This window comes from Dermochelys coriacea, chromosome 1 (genome assembly GCF_009764565.3).
Source record: "Dermochelys coriacea isolate rDerCor1 chromosome 1, rDerCor1.pri.v4, whole genome shotgun sequence".
In the NCBI taxonomy this organism is placed as follows: Eukaryota; Metazoa; Chordata; order Testudines; family Dermochelyidae; genus Dermochelys; species Dermochelys coriacea.
The window spans coordinates 292,523,278-292,548,566 of NC_050068.2; the positions used below are offsets into that span (position 1 = coordinate 292,523,278).

General features: G+C 41.9%; 1 protein-coding gene across 1 annotated transcript in view; it reads right to left on the reverse strand.

The window, feature by feature from the left end:
- USP15 (ubiquitin specific peptidase 15) overlaps positions 1-25,289 on the reverse strand; it is a 124,104-nt gene that overhangs the window by 15,043 nt on the left and 83,772 nt on the right. The window contains 6 exon segments of the mRNA XM_038396941.2: positions 1,610-1,704; positions 1,806-1,889; positions 11,407-11,631; positions 12,601-12,759; positions 16,887-16,906; positions 16,909-17,059. Of these exon segments, the coding sequence (XP_038252869.1) occupies positions 1,610-1,704; positions 1,806-1,889; positions 11,407-11,631; positions 12,601-12,759; positions 16,887-16,906; positions 16,909-17,059 (734 nt within the window).

The following is a 25,289-nucleotide window of genomic DNA, read 5'->3' on the forward strand; positions in this document are numbered from 1 at the left end:
TATTATTTATTTAAATATTTTTGGATGTTTTCTACATTTTCAAATATACTGATTTCAATTACAACACAGAATACAAAGTGCTCACTTTATAGTGCTCACTTTATATTTTTATTACAAATATTTGCACTGTAAAAAACAAAATAAATAGTACTTTTCAGTTCACCCAATACAAATACTGTAGGGGAATCTCTATCATGAAAGTTGAACTTACAAATGTAGATAAATTATGTACAGAAAAAATAACTGCATTCAAAAATAAAACAAAGGAAAACGTTAGAGCCTACGAGTCCGCTCCATCCTACTTCTTGTTCAGCCAATCGCAAAGAGAAACAAGTTTGTTTACATTTGCAGGAGATAGTGCTGCCTGCTTCTTGTTTACAACGTCTCTTGAAAGTGAGAATAGGCATTCAGTGGCAATTTTGTAGCCGGCATTGCAAGGTATTTAGCAGATATGCTCAACATTCATATGCTCTTTCATTCTTCGGCCACCATTCCAGAGCATGTGTCCATGCTGATAATGGATTTTGCTCGATAACAATCCAAAGCTGCGTGGACCGACGCATGTTAATTTTCATCATACAAGTCAGATGCCACCAGCAGAAGGCTGATTTCTGTTGTTTTGGTGGTTCAGGTTCTGTAGTTTCCACATCGGACTGTTGCTCTTAACTCTTCTGAAAGCATGCTCCACACCTTGTCCCTCTCAGATTTTGGAAGGCATTTCAGATTCTTAAACCTTGGGTCGAATGCTGTAGCTCTCTTTAGAAATCTCATATTGGTACCTTCTTTGTGTTATGTCACATCTACGGCGAAGGTGTTTTTAAAACGAACAACACGTGCTGGGTCATCATCCGAGACTGTTACAACATGAAATATATGGCAGAATGCAGGTAAAACAGAGTAGGAGACATACAATTCTCCCCCAAGCTCAGTCACAAATTTAATTAACACTTTTTTTTTTTAAACGAGCATCAGCATGGAAGCACATCCTCTGGAATGGTGGCCGAAGCATGCAGGCGCATATGAATGCTTAGCATACCTGGTACGTAAATACCTTACAATGTGGTCTACAAAGTCACCATGCGTACGCCTGTTCTCACTTTCAGTTGACATTGTAAAGAAGAAGCGGGCAGCATTATATCCTGTAAATGTAAACAAACTTGTTTGTCTTAGCAATTGGCTGAATAAGTAGAACTGAGTGGACTTGTAGGCTCTAAAGTTTTACATTGTTTTGTTTTGGAATGCAGTTCTGTAACAAAAATTATCTATATTTGTAAATTGCACTACAATCGCTACAGAAATATTATTTCTTTATCATTTGTACAGTGCAAATATTTTTAACCAAAATATAAAGGTGAGTACTCTACACTTCGTATTGTGTTGTAACTGAAATCAATATATTTGAAAATGTAGAAAAACATCCAAAATATTTAATAAATTTCAATTGGTATTCTATGTTTTAACAGTGCGATTAAAACTGGGATTAATCGTGATAAATTTTTTTAATCACAATTTTTTTGAGTTAATTGCATGAGTTAGCTGGAATTAAATCGACAGCCCTACTCAATATGAAAGTATTTCTTGACAATAAAAAGAGACTATTTGAACTTACACATAGATGTCATCGCGTTCCATAATACTACTCAAATTTTCATCCATAGCAAATATTCTGTGGAACCTATGATTGTATATATCAGTAACTATCATCTAAAAGGAAATAAAAAATTAAGTCACTCAAATTGGTTTAAAAACACTGAAAATATTTAACATTGGGCTATGTATAAATGATTACCTCAGGAATGTCTTACCTTATCTGCAGCAACACCAGACAAAGTTGACAGTGCTGTGCAAAGATCCAGTATATTTCCAATTTTCGGAACTACTACTTTGTACTAAAAAACAAAATGTGATAATTTTTCACTCTTAAAGGACTGAAGCCGCTTGAGAAAAGTTGTTATACGTCCACAGTTTGTGTAGTCTTAGTGTGCATCTTTATATTCTTATTTAGATTCTCATTGTATATGGAATTTATAACCTACAATGTAACAGATTTACTCATTACATTTATTTGTTACTGCAAATACATTTTGGACATCCACAGTTTTATTTGTCTAAAAGTGAGCATACTGAATAGTACATATAATACTCTACAATATGCTATTTCATGTGAGGCCACTTCTTTCCCATACAAAAAACCAAACAGTGAAATGTATTTAGACACAGGGTAATAATTTTCAAAAACACCTATACCCCATTTTCAAAAGCGACTTAGGCCTAGTCTATACTACAAAGTTAGGTCAAAGTAATCCGCCTTGCCTTGACCTATTTATGCGCAAGTCTACACTCAAATTTGTCTCTGGCAAACATAAGCAGCCTGTTATGGTTACACAGTTAAACCACCTCCCCAAATGATTGAGCCATACTCAAAAGAACAACCATATTGGCTCAGACCAAAGTTCCATCTAGCCCAGTATCCTGTCTTCCAACTGTGGACAGCGCCAGGTACCCCAGAGGGAACGAACAGAACAGGTAATCAAGTGATCCATCCCTCGTTGCCTATTCCCATCTTCTGGCAAACAGAGGGTAGGGACTTCATTAACGTTTAGTCGACCTACTAAGGTCAATGCAGTGCAAGTGCAGACACTGCATGACCTATGTCAACTCTTACAGTTCTCCAGCAGCTGTTCCAACAATGCTGTTCTCTGCAACACTGACTGTTCTGGTCACAATTGTGAATTCCACTACCCCGGAGTCTCCTGTGTATTTCTGAAATGCCTTTTCCTGATTGCCCACTGTGGCAAGCACACCTAGCAGCTCTCCCTTCTGTGCTGCTGTCTAACCGACCACATCAGCTCCATGTACTAGACATGCTCCTGCCTAGACAGACAGGAGATATTGGATCTCCTGTGCCTGTGGGTAGAAGAAGCTGTGCAGGCACAGCTACAGACCAATCATACAAATGTGGACAACTACAAACAGATTGCACAGGGGATGCAGGAGAAGGGGTACGAAAGGGATCAGTAACAGTGCAGCATGAAAGCAAAGGAACTGTGACAGGCATACAAGGCCAAGGAGGCTAGCAATCAATCTGGTGCTGAGCCACAGACCTGACGCTTTTACAAAGTACTGCATGAGATGCCCACCAGTACCCACAAACACTGTGGATACCTAGGAGAAGCCGGGACAGAGACCCCTACTGTGGACATGAGGAGGGGAAACCAGTGAGAGGGTGAGGGTATCCAGCTATGCCACAAGCCAGGACCTGTCAAGACTCCACCACAGCCTAGACATTCCCAACAGTTACGCATGGATGAGCCAGATGAAGGGGAAGGAATCTTGTTTAAGTGCTTGCATGCGTTTTTCCTTACAATATTTAAATGTAAGAGGTGCCCACCCCAACTCTTAAGTTAATAGGACACAGGTATCGATTTTTCATTGTTTTACTTGTACGAGAAACGGTAGTGGTGCAATGAACAGAAATAGTGTCATCTACTTTTCATATCCTGGTAGAGTAAGGTTGGGGAGACATGCAGAGCAATGTTGTTTATGCACACAGGGATGTCCCTTGTACCCTCCTGAGAGAGCCTGATGAAACTTTCATGAAGATATGCAGCAATCCTCCCCCAAAGGTTTCTAGAGATGGCAGCCTTATTTTTTCTTCTGCAGTAGGCCACTTTCCCACACCAGTCCACGATGATTTCAGCAGACAGCACTACAGTAAACAGGCTACTGACGTACAGGTCTGGCAGCTTTGGGATGCCAGCAGCAGCAGCTGTGCTCTGTGCCTTTGTTACCCTCAGAAGTGAGAAAGCAGCTAAAATCACCACTGCCTTTTGAAAAAAGTGCCTGCACTCAGTGCCATTGCCCTGTACTTGTTTCCATGGCAATAGGGGCCAACATTTCATTTTTTCATGCAACAAAAAAATCTTATTTCCCTCTTCCTCTATTCCCTGACTCCTTGCCCCTCGTGGGCCCTTCTCATCATGGCTGAGGCTAGACAGCAGAGCTAAGAAGAGGCGAGCCAAAGCTGAAGTACCAATGAGCGTGTCCTATTAACGTTTTTTATAGGAATAAGGGAAGGGAGTTTTGAAACGTATCTTTCTGTTGTGACTGTAAATAGAATGATACATCTGTCCAGTTTATCTATAGCTGCTGCCATTGCAGTCTTGAACGGTGCCCCTTCCACAGCTACGGAATGCATGGCCCTGATGAGGAGGAGAAAGAAGAGGACGAGGGAGAACGTAAAAACAGCTATACTGCATCAGACCAAAGGTCCATCAAGCCCAGTATCCTGTCTTCCGACAGTGGCCAATGCCAGGTGCCCCAGAGGGAATAAGCAGAACAGGTAATCATCAAGTGATCCATCCACTGTTGCCCATTCCCAGCTTCTAGCAAACAGAGGCTAGGGACACCATCCCTGCCCATCCTGGCTAATACCCATTGATGGACCTATCCTCCATGAATGTATCTAGTTCTTTTTTGAACCCTGTTATAGTCTTGGCCTTCTCAACATCCTCTGGCAAAGAGTTCCACAGGCTGACTGTGCATTGTGTGACGACTTTTGTTTTGAAGTCCTTAAACAATTTCCTTTTGTTTTAAACCTGCTGCCTATTAATTTCATTAGATGACCCCAAGTTCTTGTGTTATGAGAGAGAGTAAACAACACTTCCGTATTTGCTTTCTCCACATCCATCATGATTTTATAGACGTCTATCCTATCCCCCTTAGTCATCTCTTTTCCAAGCTGAAAAGTCCTAGTTTTATTAATCTCTCCTCATACGAAAGCTGTTCCATCCCCCTAATAATTTTTGTTGTCCTTTTCTGAATCTTTTCCAATTCCAATATATCTTTTTTGAGATGGGGCGACCGCATCTGCACATAGTATTCAAGATGTGGGTGTACCATGGATTTATGTAGAGGCAATATATTTTGTTATATTATTTATCCTTTTCTTAAGGATTCCCAATATTCCATTAGCTTTATTGACTTGCCGCTGCATATTGAGTGGATGTTTTCAGAGAACTATCAACAATAACTCCAAGATCTCTTTCTTGAGTGGCAAGAGCTAATTTAGACCCCATTTTATATGTATAATTGGGATTATGTTTTCCAAAGTGCGTTACTTCACATTTATCAACATTAAATTTCATCTGCCATTTTGTTGCCCAGTCACCCAGTTTTGTGAGATTCATTTGTAACTCTTCACAGTCTGCTTTGGACTTAATTATCTTGAGTAACTTTGCATCATCTGCAAATTTTGCCACTTCACTTAACCCCTTTTTCCAAAAGATTAATGAATATGTTGAATAGGACAGATCTCAGTACAGACCCTTAGGGGACACCACTATTCACCTCTCTCTATTCTGAGAGCTGACCTTTTTTTCCTACCCTTTGTTTCCCTTCTTTTAACCAGTTATCGATCCATGAGAAGACCTTCTCTCTTATCCCATGACAGCTTACTTTGCTTAAGAGCCTTTGATGAGAGACCTTGTCAAAGGCTTTCTGAAAATCTAAGTACACTATATCCACTGGATCATTCATACTCATGCTTGTTGACACTCTCAAAGAATTCTAGTAGATTCATGTTCAGTGAGCTTCTGCAAGCGAGTGCTGCACTGGACCATGAACAAAGGGCCTGCGGAGTCAATATAGCAGACAGCATGGAGAAAGAAAGAGCCACAGTTGGTGTTATGTGCAACCAAAATGGAGAGGAATGTTTTCTGCCTAATTTTTAAAAGTTCTGTTAATTTATACTAGAAGTTTGTATTATAGGGTCTATTTGCACATTTTTGCACTGTTTTTGCTATGTAGTAGATTTATTTTTTGAAAATAACTCATCTTTATTAATTCACAGAATACAAAGCAGAACTCAAAGCACCCACTACTAGTAATTATACGGTGACCACAGAACTCATAGATTCAGTTTAACGCACAATGTAATCAGTGATGAGCTGCCAAAATCTTAACTGGTTCCCTATAAAAAGTTCTGATTTAAGGGATGTGCCCCAGTATGTATTTTTTGTACCAACAGGGTTACCATATGTCCGTATTTTCCCAGGAGGAATTTTTAAAATTTGCGATTTAAGAACCAAAAAGCCTGACGTGTCTGAGAAAATACAGATGTATGTTAACCCTGCCTAAAGTTTTTTGTTTGTTTGTTTTTTTAAAAAAAGATGGGCCTGAACTAGAGATGAGCTCCGTTTCACATATGTGGGTCCCTGTCACTCCCTGGGGGTGTGCTAGTGTGACCAGATGTCCCAATTTTATAGGGACAGTCCTGATTTTGGGGTCTTTTTCTTATATAGGCTCCTATCACCTCCCAACCCCTGTCCTGATTTTTCACATTTGCTGTCTAGTCACCCTAGGGTGTGCACATGTGTGGGTCCCCAGCTGCTCCCTGTCCCCCTCATTGAAGCATGTGTGCAGGGTTTACTGCACTGGGAAATGCAGGACACTAGTGGACGTGGGGCCAGCTGCAGACAGGGGCGTGGGGCAGGGCTAGCTGGAGGCAGGGAGTGCTGGGCTGGCTGCGAGCAGGTCAGGGGGTGCGGAGCTGGCTGGAGGCAAGGGGGTGCGGGGCTGGCTGTGGGCAGGGCAGGGGGTGCGGAGCTGGCTGGAGACAGGAGGATGCGGGGTTGGCTGGAGACGGGGCAGGCTGTGGGCAGGGCAGGGGGTGCGTGCGGCAGGGGTAGGATGGATACAGGGCACAGGGTGCGTGCAGCAGGGGCTGGCTGCGGGCAGGGCAGGGGGTGTGTGCGGCAGGGGCTGGCTGCGGGCAGGAGGTGCGGTGGTGGCTGGAGACAGGGGCTGGCTGCGGGCAGGACAAGGGGTGCATGCAGCCGGGCTGGTTGCGGGCAGGGCAGGGGCGCGTTGCAAGCAGGGCAGGGGGTGGCTGGAGACGGGCTGGCTGCGGGCAGGGCAGGGGGTGCGGCAGGGGCTGGCTGGAGGCAGGGCAGGGGGTGCGACAGGGGCTGGCTGGAGGCAGGGGCTGGCTGCGGGCAGGGTGGTGGGTGCTCACGGGAAGAGCAGCAGGACGCAGCCCAGGTCCAGCAGAGCCGCCGGGGACCCACCAAGCAACATCGGGAGCCCCAGGGCCAGGGGGGAGCAGCAGCAGCAACAGGGCTCAAGCCCAGGACCAGCCCACATGGCTCCCACAGCACAGTGCCCCCGGTGGCCGGAGGAGGAATTACATCACTTCCCAGCTGGAGCCCATCAAAGCCTCAGCACCCCCTGCAGGGAAAACAGGTTAACAACCGGTTCTAAAACTGGTTCAAAATTTAACCACCAGCTCACGCGAACCGGTGAGAACCGGCTCCAGCTCACCTCTGAATGTTTGCTGTACATTTTATAATAATTACACCTCATAATTCATACGTTTAGCAAGTGACACAGTGTAATATTTATAAATGCACAATTAGCACTACAAAATTCCTAAGAGCCCTCAGAAACTTCAGGGCCAGAGCACAGCCCAGCCCAGCACATTACCGGGGCTGACCATTAAAGTGCTCTTCCAAGGTCTCCCTCAACTGCATATCTCCATGTTGAGCTCTTGTAATGGCTCGTGTCTTGCTGTTCAAAAACTCAGCAGGCAGCTACTCGAGCTCCACCTTAGCAGCAACTTTTCCCCCGTTGATTCACAAATATTGCCCACGACACAACAGGTAGCTATAGCCATTGGGATATTTTTCTCACTTAGATCCAATCTTGTGAGTAAATACCAATAGCATCCTTTCAATCTAAAAGCACATTCAACTGTCATTCTGCTTCTGTTGAGCTGGTAGTTGCATCTTTTCTTGGTGCTGTCAAGAAGCCATACGCTGGCCATGAACCATATAGCAAGGGGTACACCTGATTTGCATTTCTGTATCACCAATGGCAACCTGCCAGTTGGGAAAGAAAGAATGTCTTTACTTGTATGTTCTTAAAGATGCGAGAATCATGCACCTTTTCAGATCAGCCCACATTGATGACAGTGAAGTGTCCCCAGTGATCCACCAGTGCGTGCATAACCACAGAAAAGAAGCCATTTCTACTGATATACTCTGGGACAAGGAGGTCTGGAGCCAAAATAGGGATGTGTGCGCCATGCATCACCCCATTGCAGTTTGGGAACACCACTGCTGCAAATCCATCGACTATTTCCTACACATTGTCAAGAGTCACAGTCCTGCATAGTAGGATATGATTAATGGCCCTAAACACTTGCATGGTAATGGCCCCCACTTGGGATTTTCCAACTCCAAAATGACTTCTCACTCACTGGTAGCAATCTGGCATTGCAAGCTTCCACAGTGTGATTACCACCCACTTCTTCACTGTCAGTGCAGCTCTCATCCTGGTGTCCCTGCACTGGAGGGCTGGGGACAGCTCAGCACAAAGATCCAGGAATGTTATGTTTTGCTTCCAAAAGTTCTGCAGCAACATCTCACCGTCCCAAGCCTACATTACGATGCGATTCCTCCAGTCAGTGTTCCTTTCTCAGGTCCCGAAGCAGTGCTCCACCATCTGCTGCTGCTGTTCCATGAGCATCACCAGCAATCTTAAATTGTTTTTTTTGCTATATTCTTCAGCAATCTGTTCTCCCAGAAATTGTCACGTCTCCTGTTGTTGCAGTTCTTCCTCAGAGTCTGCAAATACGGGAGGAGCATGCATCCTGTATTTAGAATGTTCATGACAATAGTGCACAGCTATGTGGGCTCATGCTTCTGTCAGAGATGGCAGAGAGCAAAAAAATGTCCAGTGGGTTTGTGGGATTTAAAAAAAAATAGCATGAAAATTATAGGATATGGATGGCATTATGCGATAGAAAAAGTTGAGTGATGGGAACTTGACCCATTGCTCCCACTCAACCCTGGCATGATTCATTTCTACCCCACAATGCATTGCAAAAATTTCCTAATAGGTATTGTACTGGACAGTGGTGCAGAGCACACTGCGATACCTACCAGAAGCACACTTTGCAACAACACAAGCACTCCTGTGAACATGCACAGCACCAATTCAAGCAGGAAAGTATACACAGGCCTAAGCAATATACTATCTGCAGTGGCTGTATGCCAACATAATTTGCATTGACCAAACAAAGTTTGTAGTGTAGACATGGCCTCAGACACTTAGCCAAAGTACCACTGAAGGTCAGTGGGACTGACACTCCTAAGTCTCTTTGGAAAATGGAACTGAGGGACTTGAAAATTTTGCCAACTGTTCATTTCTTTTTCTTTCCTTTGCAAGATATATACCTGGATTTTTTTTTTTTTAAATTCCATTAAGTACAAAGGAAAAAGAAGTCAAGTCAAGCCAAGCATGGTCACACGGTGTTAACTATTATAAACACTGAAGTTAGATGTTCTAGATATTACTCAAGGTTTCAGGAAAAACTGGTAGGAACAAGCAGGTGAAATTTTTCTTTAATTATGATAAGAACTCCGAAGATGATTATTTTTAATTCTTGGCAATCTTTCTCACTGTAGGCTTGCCAGTGCTTTTTCAAAGACTGAAAATGCAACTTTTTAAACTTGCCAAATGGATTGCTGTTTTGTGTGAAGAAAGACATTTTGCAGCTCTTTCACCCTGGGGAAGTGATTGAACTCTGGGTTCCTGCATGGAGATGCAGAACACTGATCAGATGACCAAAACAAAGATTTAATATTAAGCTCTTCAGGATTGTGTACAGAAACATGTCTGTCTGTGCATGCATAGTTTGTCCCAAGAAAATTTCAGACAGTCATTTATTAGCACTTATGTGCATCAAAGAGACACAAGAGTAACTAGAAATAGACAATTATCTCATGAGTTAATTTCCAAATGAAAAAAAATTTCATATCCAACCATGAGGGCTCAACCTGTCTCCAACTTCTCCTGAAAATCAACTATTACCTTAAACTCAATGCACCTAAACTCAACTCTTGTTTTTTTCCTCCCTCTCTGCTACACTATTCTCCATTTACTACTAATGTTACTATCTTCTCTGGTTTCAGAGTAGCAGCTGTGTTAGTCTGTATTCGCAAAAAAGAAAAGGAGTACTTGTGGCACCTTAGAGACCAACAAATTTGAATATAAGCTTTTGTGAAATGCATCTGATGAAGTGAGCTGTAGTTCACGAAAGCTTACGCTCAAATAAATTTGTTAGTCTCTAAGGTGCCACAAGTACTCATTTTCTTTTTACTATCTTCTCTGTTACTCAGTTGTGTAACTGCTATCTTCGACTCCTCTTTCCCTTGACCCATCTAACCAGATTATGTCCAAACCTTGACTTTTCCCCCTCCACAAGCCAACCTCCTTTCTGCTCCTGCAGCCGAAACTCATCAGGTTCTTGTCTCCCACCTCACTTACTGTAGCTGCCTCCTTTCTGGCCTCCTTAACATGTACATTGCCCCCTTCAGTCCAAAAAAACATTGCTGCTAAAGTAACTCAGTTCTGGCGTTGTCACTTTTCTCTCCCATCTTCCACTGTTCTCCCGCCTCTACTACACCAGGTTCAAGTATTCAAGGGCTTGCACAACTCAGCCTCTTCCTTTTTAACCACCCTTACATATCTCCTACAATCTCTTCCACCAACTACAGTCTGTGAATCTCAATGTCTGCTTCTCCCACAATAGTCTATGGGCTCTGTTCCAAGTCACTCCTTTCACATCTAATTCCCTCTTGAATTGTCCTACAAGACTTCCCTTTCCACAGTCAATTATTTTCTGAAGATCCTTCGATGACTACAAAATATTTGCAAAAAGAAAAGGAGTACTTGTGGCACCTTAGAGACTAACAAATTTATTTGAGCATAAGCTTTCGTGAGCTACAGCTCACTTCATGCTCAAATAAATTTGTTAGTCTCTAAGGTGCCACAAGTCCTCCTTTTCTTTTTGCGAATACAGACTAACACGGCTGCTACTCTGAAACAAAATATTTGCTGACCAATAATGGAAAGTTGAAGGCAACTGGGCATAGTTTACATATTTAAAAAAAAATAAAAATCTGTATCAAGAGCTCACTTTACTAGTGCATTGTACTCCACCGAACTTTTGATGTTTGTCATTTTAGACTTGGGGCAGGGACTGCGCCTTTCTTTATGTTTGCATAGCAAGGAGCTTATTTTGACAATACTGGAAACAAACTAATAATAAATAATAATAATAAAGAACAAAGCTGGATTTAAAGGTTAGGGGAAATTTATTAATATAGTAGTAAAATAAATGATTAATATCTTCCTTGAAATTGAATAGAGTTAAAGTAAAATGTGTCTTTTACAAAGTTTCCTCATTAATAAGTAACACAGAGATGAAAGTCAAAAAACCGTACCATCCTGACAAATTAAATTTGTCAGATTTATTGCCTGTTCTGTCAAGTGTTAAAAACACAAACAGAAAAAAAGATTATAACACCACAGACGTTTTATGTAAACAAAAATATTTCTTACCTGCATAGGTTTAGTAAGTGGATCCATTCTAACTAAATAAACTTCCAAAGTGCGTTCTTTTTTCATGGGTAATGGAAGTGTCAAGTAACAAAAGGGATCAAAGGTTACAGAAATCTTTGCACATTCAGGACAAACAAGGGTGGATTTAAAAAGACCATGAAATATATCTACAATGATGGAATCATTTCTTTTTAAATGGTTCTCCCAGGCTTCCTCAGCAACCACCTACAATTAAAATAGAACTTGGATTATAGCAAAAAAAAAAACCACTAATGAAACGCATGTTATATATTACTGATACAAGTCGTTAATATGAGACGATCCATTACATGGATTAAATGTACAAAAAAAGTCTGACCCCAAGGACTGCACAAGGGCTGACTACAGCAATGACACCTCACTTGTTAAGGGGACTGTGTGAGTTAAACACTTGTTAGGATAGAAGGAAAGCAGTACTTGTGGCACCTTAGAGACTAACAAATTTATTAGAGCATAAGCTTTCATGAGCTACAGCTCAGTTCAGCTCACGAAAGCTTATGCTCTAATAAATATGTTAGTCTATAAGGTGCCACAAGTACTGCTTTTCGTTTTGCGAATACAGACTAACACGGCTGCTACTCTGAAACTTGTTAGGATAGAGACTCAGAAATCAGCTCCAATGGATGTTTGATCTATTTGGCTGAGTAACTGGACAAAAAGGAAGTTGAAGACAAAAATCCCCATCTGAAGTAGCCCAGGGTTAGTGTGTATAATGATGCTCTACAGACATGCAACTTAGGGCTGTGGAGTTTCCCCAATTAGGAATATAGATGAGAGAGGCAGGAAACAGGAACTGACAAGTATGCTGATAGTAAGAGATTGCAAGACCAAATGCAAGACCAGGGGTCCAAAATGCAGCTGCTTTTCTTGGCGTGTTGGATGGAGTCTCTGCAAGTGGAATTATCTGTGTATAGCCTTGATGCAGTTTTTGCTATCTTTTTTCAAAGTAAACAGGAATTGTGTACATGAAAATAAATGAGACTAGAAAATATCTAGAGTCTTTGTACTCATTAAATTCTCTTCCACTAAATTCTCTTCCACTAAGCAGCGCCTAAAAATGTTAATGCTTGACAAAGGGGCAACAATATCTTACAACATACTGTAGCATTAAGTAATGAACTAAAACGCAAAGAAAACCAATACTAAGAACTTTACCTTGTCTGGCCTTCCATCTGCATCCTTTAATTGAATATAAGGCTTTTTCCTAATCCGATTCAAATCTTCATGTAAACCATCTAAAAGAAAAGCTAGAAGTTCTTGACAGTCTTGTTGCTGATATCCAGAAAACTGAGGTGCAAATCGTCCCACTTGTGTCTAGAGAGCATATATGAAAATTTTCAGTTTGGGAAATTTAATGTTTGATTTTGTGTAAACTAATAAATAGAAGGGGGCTACCAGCACGTAACAATACTTAGAAATCAATAATTACATCTGGTACCTTGTGTTTTCAGGAATGGCTGCCACTCAGGGGCCATAGCAAGGAATATTACATAGCTGAACATACTTGCATGGAGCTATGGGAGGCGCTCTTGGAGAGGAAGGATGTTTTTGTGGTTAAAAACACTGCACTGGTATTCAGGAGGTCTGGGTTCTAGTCCCAACTATACTACAGATTACTCCTTGACTAGTCACTTAACACCTCTCTAAAAAGAAAAGGAGTACTTGTGGCACCTTAGAGACTAACAAATTTATTAGAGCGTAAGTTTTCGTGAGTTACAGCTCACTTCATCGGATGCATTTGGTGGAAAAAACAGAGGGGAGATTGATATACACACACACAGAGAACATGAAACAATGGGTTTATCATACACACTGTAAGGCGAGTGATCACAAGATAAGCCATCACCAGCAGCGGAGGGGGGGGGAGGAGGAAAACCTTTCATGGTGACAATGAATGTTATAATTCTTGACGTCTGATTTGTGTCCATTCATTCTTTTACGTAGAGACTGTCCAGTTTGGCCAATAGATATGTGGACAGAGTTGGCTTTGTTGCAAGGATAGATTCCTGGGTTAGTGGTTCTGTTGTGTGGCTGCTGGTGAGCATTTGCTTCAGATTGGGGGCTGTCTGTAAGCAAGGACTGGCCAGTCTCCTAAGATCTGTGAGAGTGATGGGTCGTCCTTCAGGACAGGTTGTAGATCCTTCAAGGATCCTGAAGGACGACCCATCACTCTCACAGATCTTGGGAGACAGGCCAGTCCTTGCTTACTTAACATTCAAAAACCAGTTGGAGAACACTTCAATCTCTCTGGTCACTTGATCACAGACCTAAGAGTGGCTATCCTTCAACAAAAAAGCTTCAAAAACAGACTCCAACGAGAGACTGCTGAATTGGAATTAATTTGCAAACTGGATACAATTAACTTAGGCTTGAATAGAGACTGGGAATGGATGAGTCATTACACAAAGTAAAACTATTTCCCCATGGTATTTCCCCCCCCCCCCCACTGTTCCTCAGATATTCTTGTTAACTGCTGGAATTAGCCTACCTTGCTTGTCACCATGAAAGGTTTTTATAGCACAGTAAAATGAATCAGTGGTGTCCTATTTAAAATACTATGAACAGTCCATATTACTTTTTAAAGGGAGGCATAATACAGGAAATATTTCGTACATGGTCTTAAGTTTCTAAATTATTCAAATAAGCATAGAGAAAAAGTCTTATTCTTGTAATAGAGCCCGGGAAAATTACATAAACTTGTGACTAGACTATAGAAAAAAAGTCTTGAAAACATGTTAAAGTCAAGATGAAACAGCCCAAAAATTAATCAAGGGAAAGATGTAGCACTACAGAAATGACGCTAGGAACTAACATTTTGAATAAAATATATAATGAATACAAAGCACAGCAAAAAAGAGTAATTAGACTTTTTTTGGTATTTTTAAGTAAATAGTTGACTGAAAAATAGTTATGATGCGTACAGAATTATTGTAGCTGTGTTGGTCCCAAGATATTAGAGAAACAAGGGAGATCAGATAATATTGGACTTTTTAAAGAGAAGCATCTGGAAGAGGGAGAATTTTCAAAAGCTTGTCTCTGACCAGCAGAAGTTGGTCCAATAAAAGATATTACCTCACCCACCTTGTTGCTCTAAATTGTTAAGAGGCAGTCAACTGAATGGACCACTAGCTCACTGTTTCAAAACTCAATTTTTAAAATTATTTGTAGGGCTGTCAATAGAATACTATTTATTTAAATATTTTTGGATGTTTTCTACATTTTCAAATATATTGATTTCAATTACAACACAGAATACAAAGTGTACAGTGCTTACTTTATTTTTGATTACATATGTTTGCCCTGTAAAAAAAAAACAAAAAAAAAAACAAAAAAAAAACAAAAACAGTATTTTTCAATTCACCTAATACAGAGGTGGGCAAACTACGGCCTGCAGGCCAGATCTGGCCCCTCAGGGCTTTGGATCCAGCCTGCGGGATTTCCACCCCTGTGGTGCTGCGAGGCTAAGGCAGGCACCACTCCCAGAAGCGGCTGGCACCACGTCCCTGTGGCCTCTGGAGGAGGAGAAGGGGGCAGAGGGCTCCACACGCTGCCCTTGCCTGCGGGCACCGCCCCACGCAGCTCCCACTGGCTGGGAATGGGGAACCGCAAGCCTGCCTTAGCCCTGCTTCACGCCACTGCCACCTCAGAGCCACTCAAGGTAAGCGGCGCCAGCCCAGAGCCTGCACCCCAACCCCCTGACCTGAGCTCCTGCCACACCCCTCCTGCACCTCAACCTCCTGGCCTGAGCCCCCTCCCACACTCTGCACCCCAACCCCCTGCCCTGAGCCCCCTCGTACACCTCGCACCCTTCCTGTGCCCCTACCCCTTGACCTGAGCCCTTTCCTGCACACCACACCCCCTGACACCCCACATTCCCTCCCGCACCCCAACCTCCTGCCCCAGCCCTACATTCATGACCTGCATGCAATTTCTCCACCCAGCTGTGGCCCTCGGGCCAAAAAGTTCGTCCACCCCAGCCTAATACAAGTACTGTCGTGCAATCTCTTTATCATGAAAGTTGAACTTACAAATGTAGAATTATGTACCAAAAAAATCATGCATTCAAAAACAAAATGTAAAATTTTAGAGCCTGCAAGTCCATTCAGTTTTATTTCTTGTTCAGTCAATCGCTCAGACAAACAAGTTTGTTTACATGTGCAGGAAATAATGCTTGCCACTTCTTGTTTATGATAAAAGAAAAGAAGTACTTGTGGCACCTTAGAGACTAACAAATTTAGTTAGATGCATCCGATGAAGTGAGCGTAGCTCAAATAAATTTGTTAGTCTCTAAGGTGCCAAAAGTACTCCTTTTCTTTTTGCGAATACAGACTAACACGGCTGCTACTCTGAAACTTGTTTATGATGTCACCTTAAAATGAGAACAGGCATTCGCATGGCACTGTTGTAGCCTGCGTCACATGATATTTACGTGCCAGATGAGCTAAAGATTCATATGTCCCTTCATTCTTCAACCACCATTCCAGAGCACCTGCATCCATGCTGATGATGGGTTCTGCTCGATAACTAGCCAAAGCAGTGTGGCCTGAATGCAGGTTCATTTTATTATCTGAGTCAGATGCCACCAGCAGAAGTTGATTTTCCTTTTTGGTGGTTTGGGCTCTGTAGTTTCTTCTGCATCGGAGCGTTGCTCTTTTAAGACTTCTGAAAGCATGCTCCACACTCTGTCCCTCTCAGATTCTGGAAGGCACTTCAGATTCTAAAACCTTGGGTCGAGAGCTGTAAGCTATCTTTAGAAATTTCACATTGGTACCTTCTTTGCATATTGGTTAAATTTGCAGTGAAAGTGTTCTTAAAATGGACATGTGCTGCGTCATCATCTGAGACTGCTATACATGAATATATGGCAGAATGTGGGTAAAACAGCAGGGGACATACAAATTATCCCCCAAGGAGTTCAGTCACAAATTTATTTAACACATTTTTTTTTAAAATGAGCATCATCAGCATGGAAGCATGTCCTCTGGAGTTTTGTTTTTGAGTGCAGTTATGCAACAAAAAAAAAATAAAAAAATCTACATTTATAAGTTGCACTTTCACGACAAAAAGACTGCACTACAATACTTGTATGAGGTGAACTGAAAATACTATTTTTATCATTTTTACAGTGCAAAGATTTGTAATAAAAAATAATGTACACTGATTTCAATTACAACACGAATATATACATATGAAAATGTAGAAAAACATCTAAATATTTAATAAATTTCAACTGGTATTCTGTAGTTTAACAGTGCGATTAAAACTGTGATTAATCCCAATAATTCTTTTAATCATGATTAATTTTTTTGAGTTAATTGTGAGAGTTAACTGTGATTGACAGCCCTAATTTTTTAATATGTTTATACATTTCATATACTTCAGCTGCGAAAACAGATTCACTGTATACATTCAAACTCAGACTATAATTTAAATCATACCACCTTAAATGCTCTTGGTGTGCATAGCTGTATTTTCCTGACCATATTTGCTTGATGAGCTCTGCATAAGCTTTTGCTATTTCACCTCGCATTCCTAAAGGATTGTCAAAATTTAGCTCGTCCTGATATTTGTCATTTAGGAAGTATTCTGTTAGTGGAGGTGTGTTGCTCAGACACTGTGAATGGAAATATTAAATACTTAAAATAAAAAGGGTGATTTTAATTAGCTTTGCAAAAATGCTCAATCTTTGTTAAAGTAGCCATTTTTCTGTAAGTCAAATAAAATAAATATTGCCTGTTAATAACCTGAACTATAATACCTGCAGGAAACGAAATTACAACATTCTGTAGAAGCAGTAATTACGATCAGTATTGCAGCCATATGCAGTGTATTTGGGGATCACGTATTACATTTATGAACGTTTTATGTATCATTGTGGATCAGGGATTGTACGCAAATCCAAGGTGGGAGGGGTAGCACAGCTCCCCCAGGAAGTAACAGTGGGGAGAGATTACTCAAGTCCCTGAGTTTGTAAGCAGCTCCAGAGAAGTACTTCCCTCTAAAGTGGTTATCATATATTGGGGTTAGGGCAGTCCCAGAGGAAAGGCAAAGGTACAAAGGAAGAACTTGTTGAGAACAGTTGAGTTTAAAAAGACTCAGAGCATTCTTTCCAACTGACATGAACTTTTGCCCAAGGGGGGGAGCCAAGCCCTTGCCAGAAGGGTTGGAAGCTTTTTAACTTGCCAAGGCCTTGGGCAATTTCTGGTATGTCTAGTGAAAGGGTAAGTCTTTTTGTATTTATTTATTTACTATATGCTTTATGTCCTGAATGGATGTACTCTGCTGAAAATGAGCTGTGTGGTAACTTGTAACTGTTGCCATACACAGTTCACAGCCCTTGGAGAGAGAGCAGAGTTTAGGTGCTGTCTACAGTCAAACGGGTTTGCTGGGGATATCCAAGTGAACTGCAGGGGACTGTGGCCTAAAATCCTTTCTGGAAAAAGAAAGGACAGAGATTCCTGTCCAGGGAGATGAAGGCTAAAGTCCTGAAATCCGAACTGGCATTCCCAGAGCAGACCATGGAGAAGGTCAAAGGTGCAGTTATTCCAAAATTGATAGTAATACTACTACTAAGAAGTAAAATATCTAAAATTTCTACCCAACAAAATTTCTACCAAGCCTAGTTGCTACAGTGGCAGTTGTCATTACTGGCACTACCATGAGGGATGGCTTTTGAAAAGTTTCACCGACAGAATACAGTATATACTTCAAATGCCCCAAGAACAAGCCATAATAGAGATTAAATATTGTGTTTCAAAGTTGAGAGTCTACCTTCCACCAACCGTGGGAAAAGACATTGTTTACAAGCATTTACTACAGCTTATTTAAGAACTTGGAAGATTAATAAACTGGCTTCTCCTGGTCAAAGCATCAAGGTTACAGGAGTGATAAGAAAATATTGTTATTTACATGGATGAACGTGTCAAAATATTAAATACTAGTTAGTAACAGCAATGGACTGATATTCTATCTTTTCCTGACAGAGCCAATCAAATTCAAACCTAAAGACAATTTCTCATCTAACATTCAGTGAAAAGTGAAGTGACCTTCCACAGTAATTCTCAGTGGATGGTTAGATCAGTTTCCTTTAATGGTTTAACTTTAAAATACTATCATTGTATTTATAACCTGTTTGGGTTCTGTGCTTCCTTTAAATGGTTACTTGTTGCCTACCAATGGCACTGGCCACTAAAGACATATCTCTGGGCTGATTTACAAAACCTATTCTGCTTCAGTGGGATTTGTATCAGGTCTTAATGCCATCCTGGAAACCTTATAAACTACAGAATAGAGTAATACAGAAATCCATCCATAATAATGCCTTCTGATGCTGTTTATTATACAGACAGCTAAAACAGTTCTCCAAAGGCCTTAGCTTGTCTGATGAAACCTTTTATTTGTTCTCTGAACAAGTCTGCATTCTTGGGTCAGCATTTAAAGGGAATCCTTTCATGAGAACTACTGAAAAAACATTTATAACATCTTGGAAAATTCAGCATGACTTTTCCCTTCAACTCAGACTTTGTCATCATCCAGTTTTTACACCATTTCCTTATGCAGCTTTACTTAAAACAAATACTATCAGTTTGCCTTCTCTGCTCCCTCAAAGATGTCCCCCATATCACATACTCCCATTTGCTATGCCACACAAACACACATGGACTGGACCAAGTTCATCCACTACATAGTACAAGGGTCTTCTGCATTCTCCTTCTCCAAGAGAGGGTTCTAGGAACAGGCAGCTCTTTTTCCTTCCCATCCTCTTCCTAGTAAGGATAAAGGGAGTGACCAAGTACAGCTGGGTACTTGTCCTCTTACTTGTTTACAACCTCCTTCAAAAGCTAATTGAAGATGATGGGGAGGATTGAAAGGGGAGAAGCACAGCATCAGTTTCACCACTCAGAAGGGGAGAGAAAGAATATTTTTTTTTATCACCATCAAACTTCTCCCCCCTTTTTAGGCTAATTATTCTTGTCTATGGTGAGTAGACAAGAGCATCAGCCTATAGAAAAACCTCATGCATATGATCTCACATTCACATGTGTATGTCACATTCGTCCCCCTCCCTCACAACATTTTTTTGCATAGGTTGTAAGTCCTGCAGAGAAATACTCTCAATAGGCAAAAATACAGTTTCCATTAGAATTGATTTTTAAAAGATTCATACAAATATACTAGTTAACAGTGTTGCTTTAAATTGAATTTGGTCTGTAAGTAATTATAATTAAGATTACCAAAAAGTATTCAAATGTAACATAACATTTAGTAATATGAGTAGGTAATCAGAAAAAAAAGTGTGATGGCCTTATTTTTTCAAAATTTTAATCTGACCATGTGACCTTACCCTGACCTACTGTAGCTCCCAACGTAGCAAAATCAATCTCTATGTTTCACTAAAAATGAAAACCAAAACATATACCCTTGGTTACTGTAAAACCTCAAACCTATATAATACACATGGGTTTCTGTCTTTCTCAGAATACCTGTTCAGACTGGTCTGAGTAGAGCCATAGATTTGCTGCAGATTATTTTTCTCTTTTCTTTACAACCACTTCAATGCTCCAGTACAACAGTACAACACAAACTGGGGGATTGGAACACATGACATTTAACTGATAAAACGTATGTCTACACTGCGATTAAAAACCTGTGGCTGACTTGTGCCAGCAGACTCAGGTTTCTGGGGGTTGGGCTAAAGAGCTCTTCAATTGTGACATAGATGATGGGCTTGGGCTGGCGCGCTGGTAGGTGCGAGGGTCCCAGAATTCGGGCTGCAGCCTGAGCAACTACACAGTAGTTAAACAGCCCCTTAGACTGAGTCAGCTGGCTCAGGCCAGCTGCAGATGTCTAACTGCAGTGTAGACACACCCAAAATAAGTACTTCTGAAATACGGAGCTGTCACCTCTTCTATAATCTAAGTGGTGACATCTGAGAAGACAGCTATGAAAGCTGGGGGAAACTTTCACTTTGTCTACATTTTGAGAGAGACTAAACAATTTTTATGAAAATGTTCAGCTCTTGAAGAGATTACAGACAGGAGTTAAATCAGCAGGACTTCAGATGGCAAATTCAGATGTGTCCTGCAGATGATTAGGAGGAAGTCTACCATCCACTTGTTGTCCCATTTGACCTGATAAGATTATGCACTGGGGAACATTTCTGCTTGGGGCCTCCCGAATATTTGTGAGGGCCCGGTAGCAAGGTTGAAGCAAGTGGGCGTGGTTGTCTCTGCTTATAGCCCTGCTTTCCTTCTTAAACAGGCCCTGGCACAGCCAAGACCTGGACAGGCCGTTGAGGTCTCAAGTGCTTCATTGAAGGTGCTGGGTCATAGAGGTCCAGAGACTTGAGGGTGGCTCTAGAATCCTTCAGGCCATGGAGCTTTGCATCCACCTACTCTGAGAAGAGGGAAACTCCTTCGAACCGAAGGTCCAGAAGGGACTGTTGAACCTCCAAAGATAGGCCTGAGGACTGGCACCAGGAGCACCTTTGCATGACTACTGCTGATGCCATAGTTCTGGCAACTGCATCCACGGTGTCAGGATTGCTTGCAGGAAAGCCCTGGCTATAGCCTTCCCTTCCTCCACCAAAGCAGAGAATTTCTGCTTGGACTCCTGGGGCAGTGAGTTTTTAAATTTTGAAATGGATCCCAGATGTTAAAGTCATATCTCCCAAGCAATGCCTGCTGGTTTGAGATGCAGAGGGGCAAACCACAAGTAGAATAAACCTTTCTACCAAAAAGGTCTAGTTTCTTTGAGTCCTTCGCCTTGGGGGAGGGGGGGGGGGAATGGGGACACCTTGCAGCCCCTGCCTGTCTCTTTCATTGGCTGTAAAGACCACAAAAAGAGACCCAGGAGGGGGATGGGAATATAAGTACTCATACCACATGGTGGGAACAAAGTACTTCTTCTCTGCCCTTTGAAGTGGGAGGCAGAGAGGACAGCATCTGGCATAAGGTTTTGATTGAACCGATACTGGCCTCACTGAGGGGTAGGGCCAAGGTGTTGACCAGGCTGTGGGAGGAGTCTTTCAATACCTCCACTTCCAGCCCTAGGTTTGAGGCCACTCTCTTCAATAGATCCTGGTGAGCTTTGAAGTCTTCCTGATGCGTCGTGCCACCCATACCTGACATTGCTTTCTCTTGGGAGGAGGTGGTCTGCACTAGCAGGAGGCCCTCATCCTCTTCTTCTGCACTGACCAGATCCTGTAGTTCCAGGTCTTGAGTATCGGTACCGGGCTCAGTACTGGTTTCCAGGTTGGATTCTGGCTTTCCTTGGACACCACCGAGCAGAGGAGTGGCTTCCATTAACAAAAGGCCAATTCAAGACTCTCAACCTGGGACATCTTAATATCTTTAAAGTCATTAGCAAAGTCAGTTACAGCAAAAGAATCACTAAAAAAAAGCACTGATTAAGAAAACAGTAATGAAAATTAGAACACTGAGCTTTTTTTGGTTAGGAACTCTGTGAGGCACTAAAATATTACAGAACTAAGATGGGTACAGAAGTAGTTAGTTTAGGTTACAAGACATACACTGTGTAGTGCTCCAAAAGCAAGTATCTTGCTTTCTCACAGATTACATTTTCAGGATTTGATGTCATGACAAGTAAGTGGAAATGTTACAACCTTGGGCTTTAGAAGAGGGAGTAAAGACTACAAGATGCCTGAAAGGAACAGGCTGATTCCTTCAAAAGCAGACACTGATTGGAACCAAATGTCCTCCCAACTTGCTTCAATTGTTGGTAAAGGAACCTGACCCACAACAGTTTTAGAGAAGGTGAGGCAACATGCATTTGTCCAAAATGCTGAATTTTTATCTAGAATTTATTCTAAATTTCTAAATCAGAAACTGGAAAGAATTCAGTTAGGTTTTTAAAGGAAAAAAATAGTATGTTCAGGAGTATTTTCAAGTAGGTCTTGTTTCACCTCATCTGATTCTGGCACACAGGTCAGTCTCCAAGATTTAATACGAGTTAGTCCAAGACTAGGTATTTTAAGCTAACAATACTGCTGAATACATATTGCTGGTCTCGAAAAGAAAAACAGGTCATGACTGTGCAAATAACATGAAATTCTCACTGAAATTCTGTAGCTCTCGATGTCAACACGCCCAAAGCTTATTGCAGCATCACAGGATAAAAAACCAACCAAACAAAAAAAAACAAACACAAAAGCAAAACCTTTCTGAAGTAAGGTTTACCTGTCTACATGGAGCTTTGGCAAATAAATAATCACACAGAATTTTATTTACCAATCCTGTGTTTCTTTAGAGGACTCAGTCCCAAGGATACAAGTAATCTGCCACCGCTGATGCTCCCAAAATACCACGTGACAAAGAAGAATCAAAGATTGCTGTTTATCCTACGTTAATATCTCCACACCTCCAGAGGAAAAAAAAACTTCTGTGGAGAGCTACACAATTTTTTTTTTTTTTTTTTTAAACTAGAAGAACTAAAGATTCTTCAGTCATTAATTGCTCAAAATGGTTAATACAGGACTACGGCTAATGCATCTTTTTGCTCCTGAATGACAGAACTGGTAGACTACCGGGGCACTGGAGCCACAAATATTGAAGATATTTCTTACAATCAGTGGTAGCAGATAGCTAATGGTAGAAAAGGCTCAGCCCTTCCAAATGCAAGCCCACCTGATCAGCAGGCATAGCTCTGCATCCTGTGGTGCCAGAGCCAGCTTAGCACTGAGCTGCCTGACTGCCGAGCAGAAGGACAAACAGGGAGAGTCCCCAGAGCACTGCAGCGGGATGAGGTGAATCTGTGGGGCCCCATAGTGATGCTGCAGGCAGAGTCCATCTTGAGCACAATCAGCATGCAGAAAGCCAGCCCCAGCCCCGGTGCAGTTGCAGTGACTCCATTCCTGTGAGGGGAGCTGGGGTTAGTGCCAGCGAGGGAGAGAGGGAAGAAGTAAGACGGAGGTGGAAGATGGAGCCAGACACAGCCAACTGTGTGCCACAGACACAGCCACTGGCACTGCCACACAGCTCCCTGCGGTCCCAGCCCCCCAACCCCATGGACCTCCACAATCTCCTTACCACAGAACCCCAAATAACTCCCTCTCACAGACTCCTACCCAACCCCCAAATAACCCATCTTCCCAGCCCCTGCTTAAACCCATCAAACCTCAATATCTCATCTCCAAACACACCCAACCTCTTTGCACCCTCCAAATAAACCCACAGCCACCACCCCTTATATAAACCCAAACCCCACAGAACCTCCTCCTGCCACAGCCCCCCACTGATCTCACCTCTCCACCATCCCAACTCCCATCTCCCCAAATGTGCCCATAAAACATCACCCTGCCAACGCTCACCATCCCAAGTCCCATTCCCCAACAAACCCACCTCTTAAAACCTCTCTATAGTCTCCACCATCCCTTAAACCACTTCCCTTGCCCAACCTCCCTCTTCTCCCGATGCCCACCCATACTTACTTACTCCCGCAGTGCCCTTCCCAACACAGAAATCCATATACCTTCTAAATCACCCCAAATGCCTCCGAGTCCTGGCTGCACCCACTCCTCTCCCTTCTTCAATGGCTCCAGTTCCCTATGGCTGATCTAGAACCCCCCGCCCTCCAATCCCTTGAGCCCTGGTATCAGCATCTTTTCTTCACTTTGGAGTGTTATGTGGGGCTGGTGACCTTCCCCCTGTCCCTTAACCTGTTGGGGAGGTGAGATGGCTAGTCCCCCATCATTTGGAGCCTGCCACAGCAAGTCTGAAAGCAGCAAGAGCATGAACCAGAGCATGGAGCTGGGTCCAACAGCAGCTGTTACTGCTGGATGAGTGTGTGGTTGGCTCATTTTCCTTCTACCCTTCCACCATGGGCTCTTCCCTCCACACCAGGGTGGGACAGAAACTGCAACACCCCCTCACCCCAGAGAGCAGGATCTGACAGTTTTACTCAGCCTCCTGAAAGAATGTTTTCACCAGCGGTCCACGACTACACCACTTGACTAGGAAATGAAATTGGTATATATATATATATATATATACACACACACACACACACACACACACACACACACTAATATAACTTAAACACTGTCATGGCTAGCAGGTTTAAAATACAACCTTTTGGTATCTGTTTATAAGTCAATACCCAAAGAAGGGAAGAGAAAAGGTAGGAAGCTTTCCAAACAAATGTATCAGTGCTTTTTTCCTCCTTAAAAGGTAACCAGGCAACTGTTGTATGAGCTCCACCGATCTCAGAAAAGTCTGATAAAGAAACATCTCAGTTTCAAATTTTCAAGGGATAAAAGAAAAAAAAAAGTCAAAAGTAATTTTCTATTCTTTTTCAATGAATGTAACGAATTGGCCACAGCGCATAGATTCCACTGCAGTGTGAGATCCTTAAAGCATCTGTGATTTAGTCTATTTTAGGTAACCCCATGGGATTTTTCCATCCACAAACCACAACTTTACATAATAGATTTTTTACTACGCTATACTGTTGTCATATTAGAAATGTAATATATTGGTGGCTACTAAAACCAATTTATTATGAAATTAGGGCATATGTAAAATTTGGTTGTTACCCAAGCGTCACATACTTCACCCAAGATAAAAAAGTAGCTCTCTAAATCAACTTTCAGAGCAAGTTTCTATTGCAACTGTGTAGCAATACCATATATATTTCTTTATAAGGTGCACTAACAAATACACGCATCATTTACTAGTACTTTTTTTTTTAAATAAGTATCTTGGCAAAGTTACCTGGGATCGTGAGCAACTCATGTAACTGAACCCTCATTTGTCAGCCAGTATAATCTTATTATACAAATCAACTTATGAATATCATAGCCATGTCATCAATTGCCTTGAATCCTT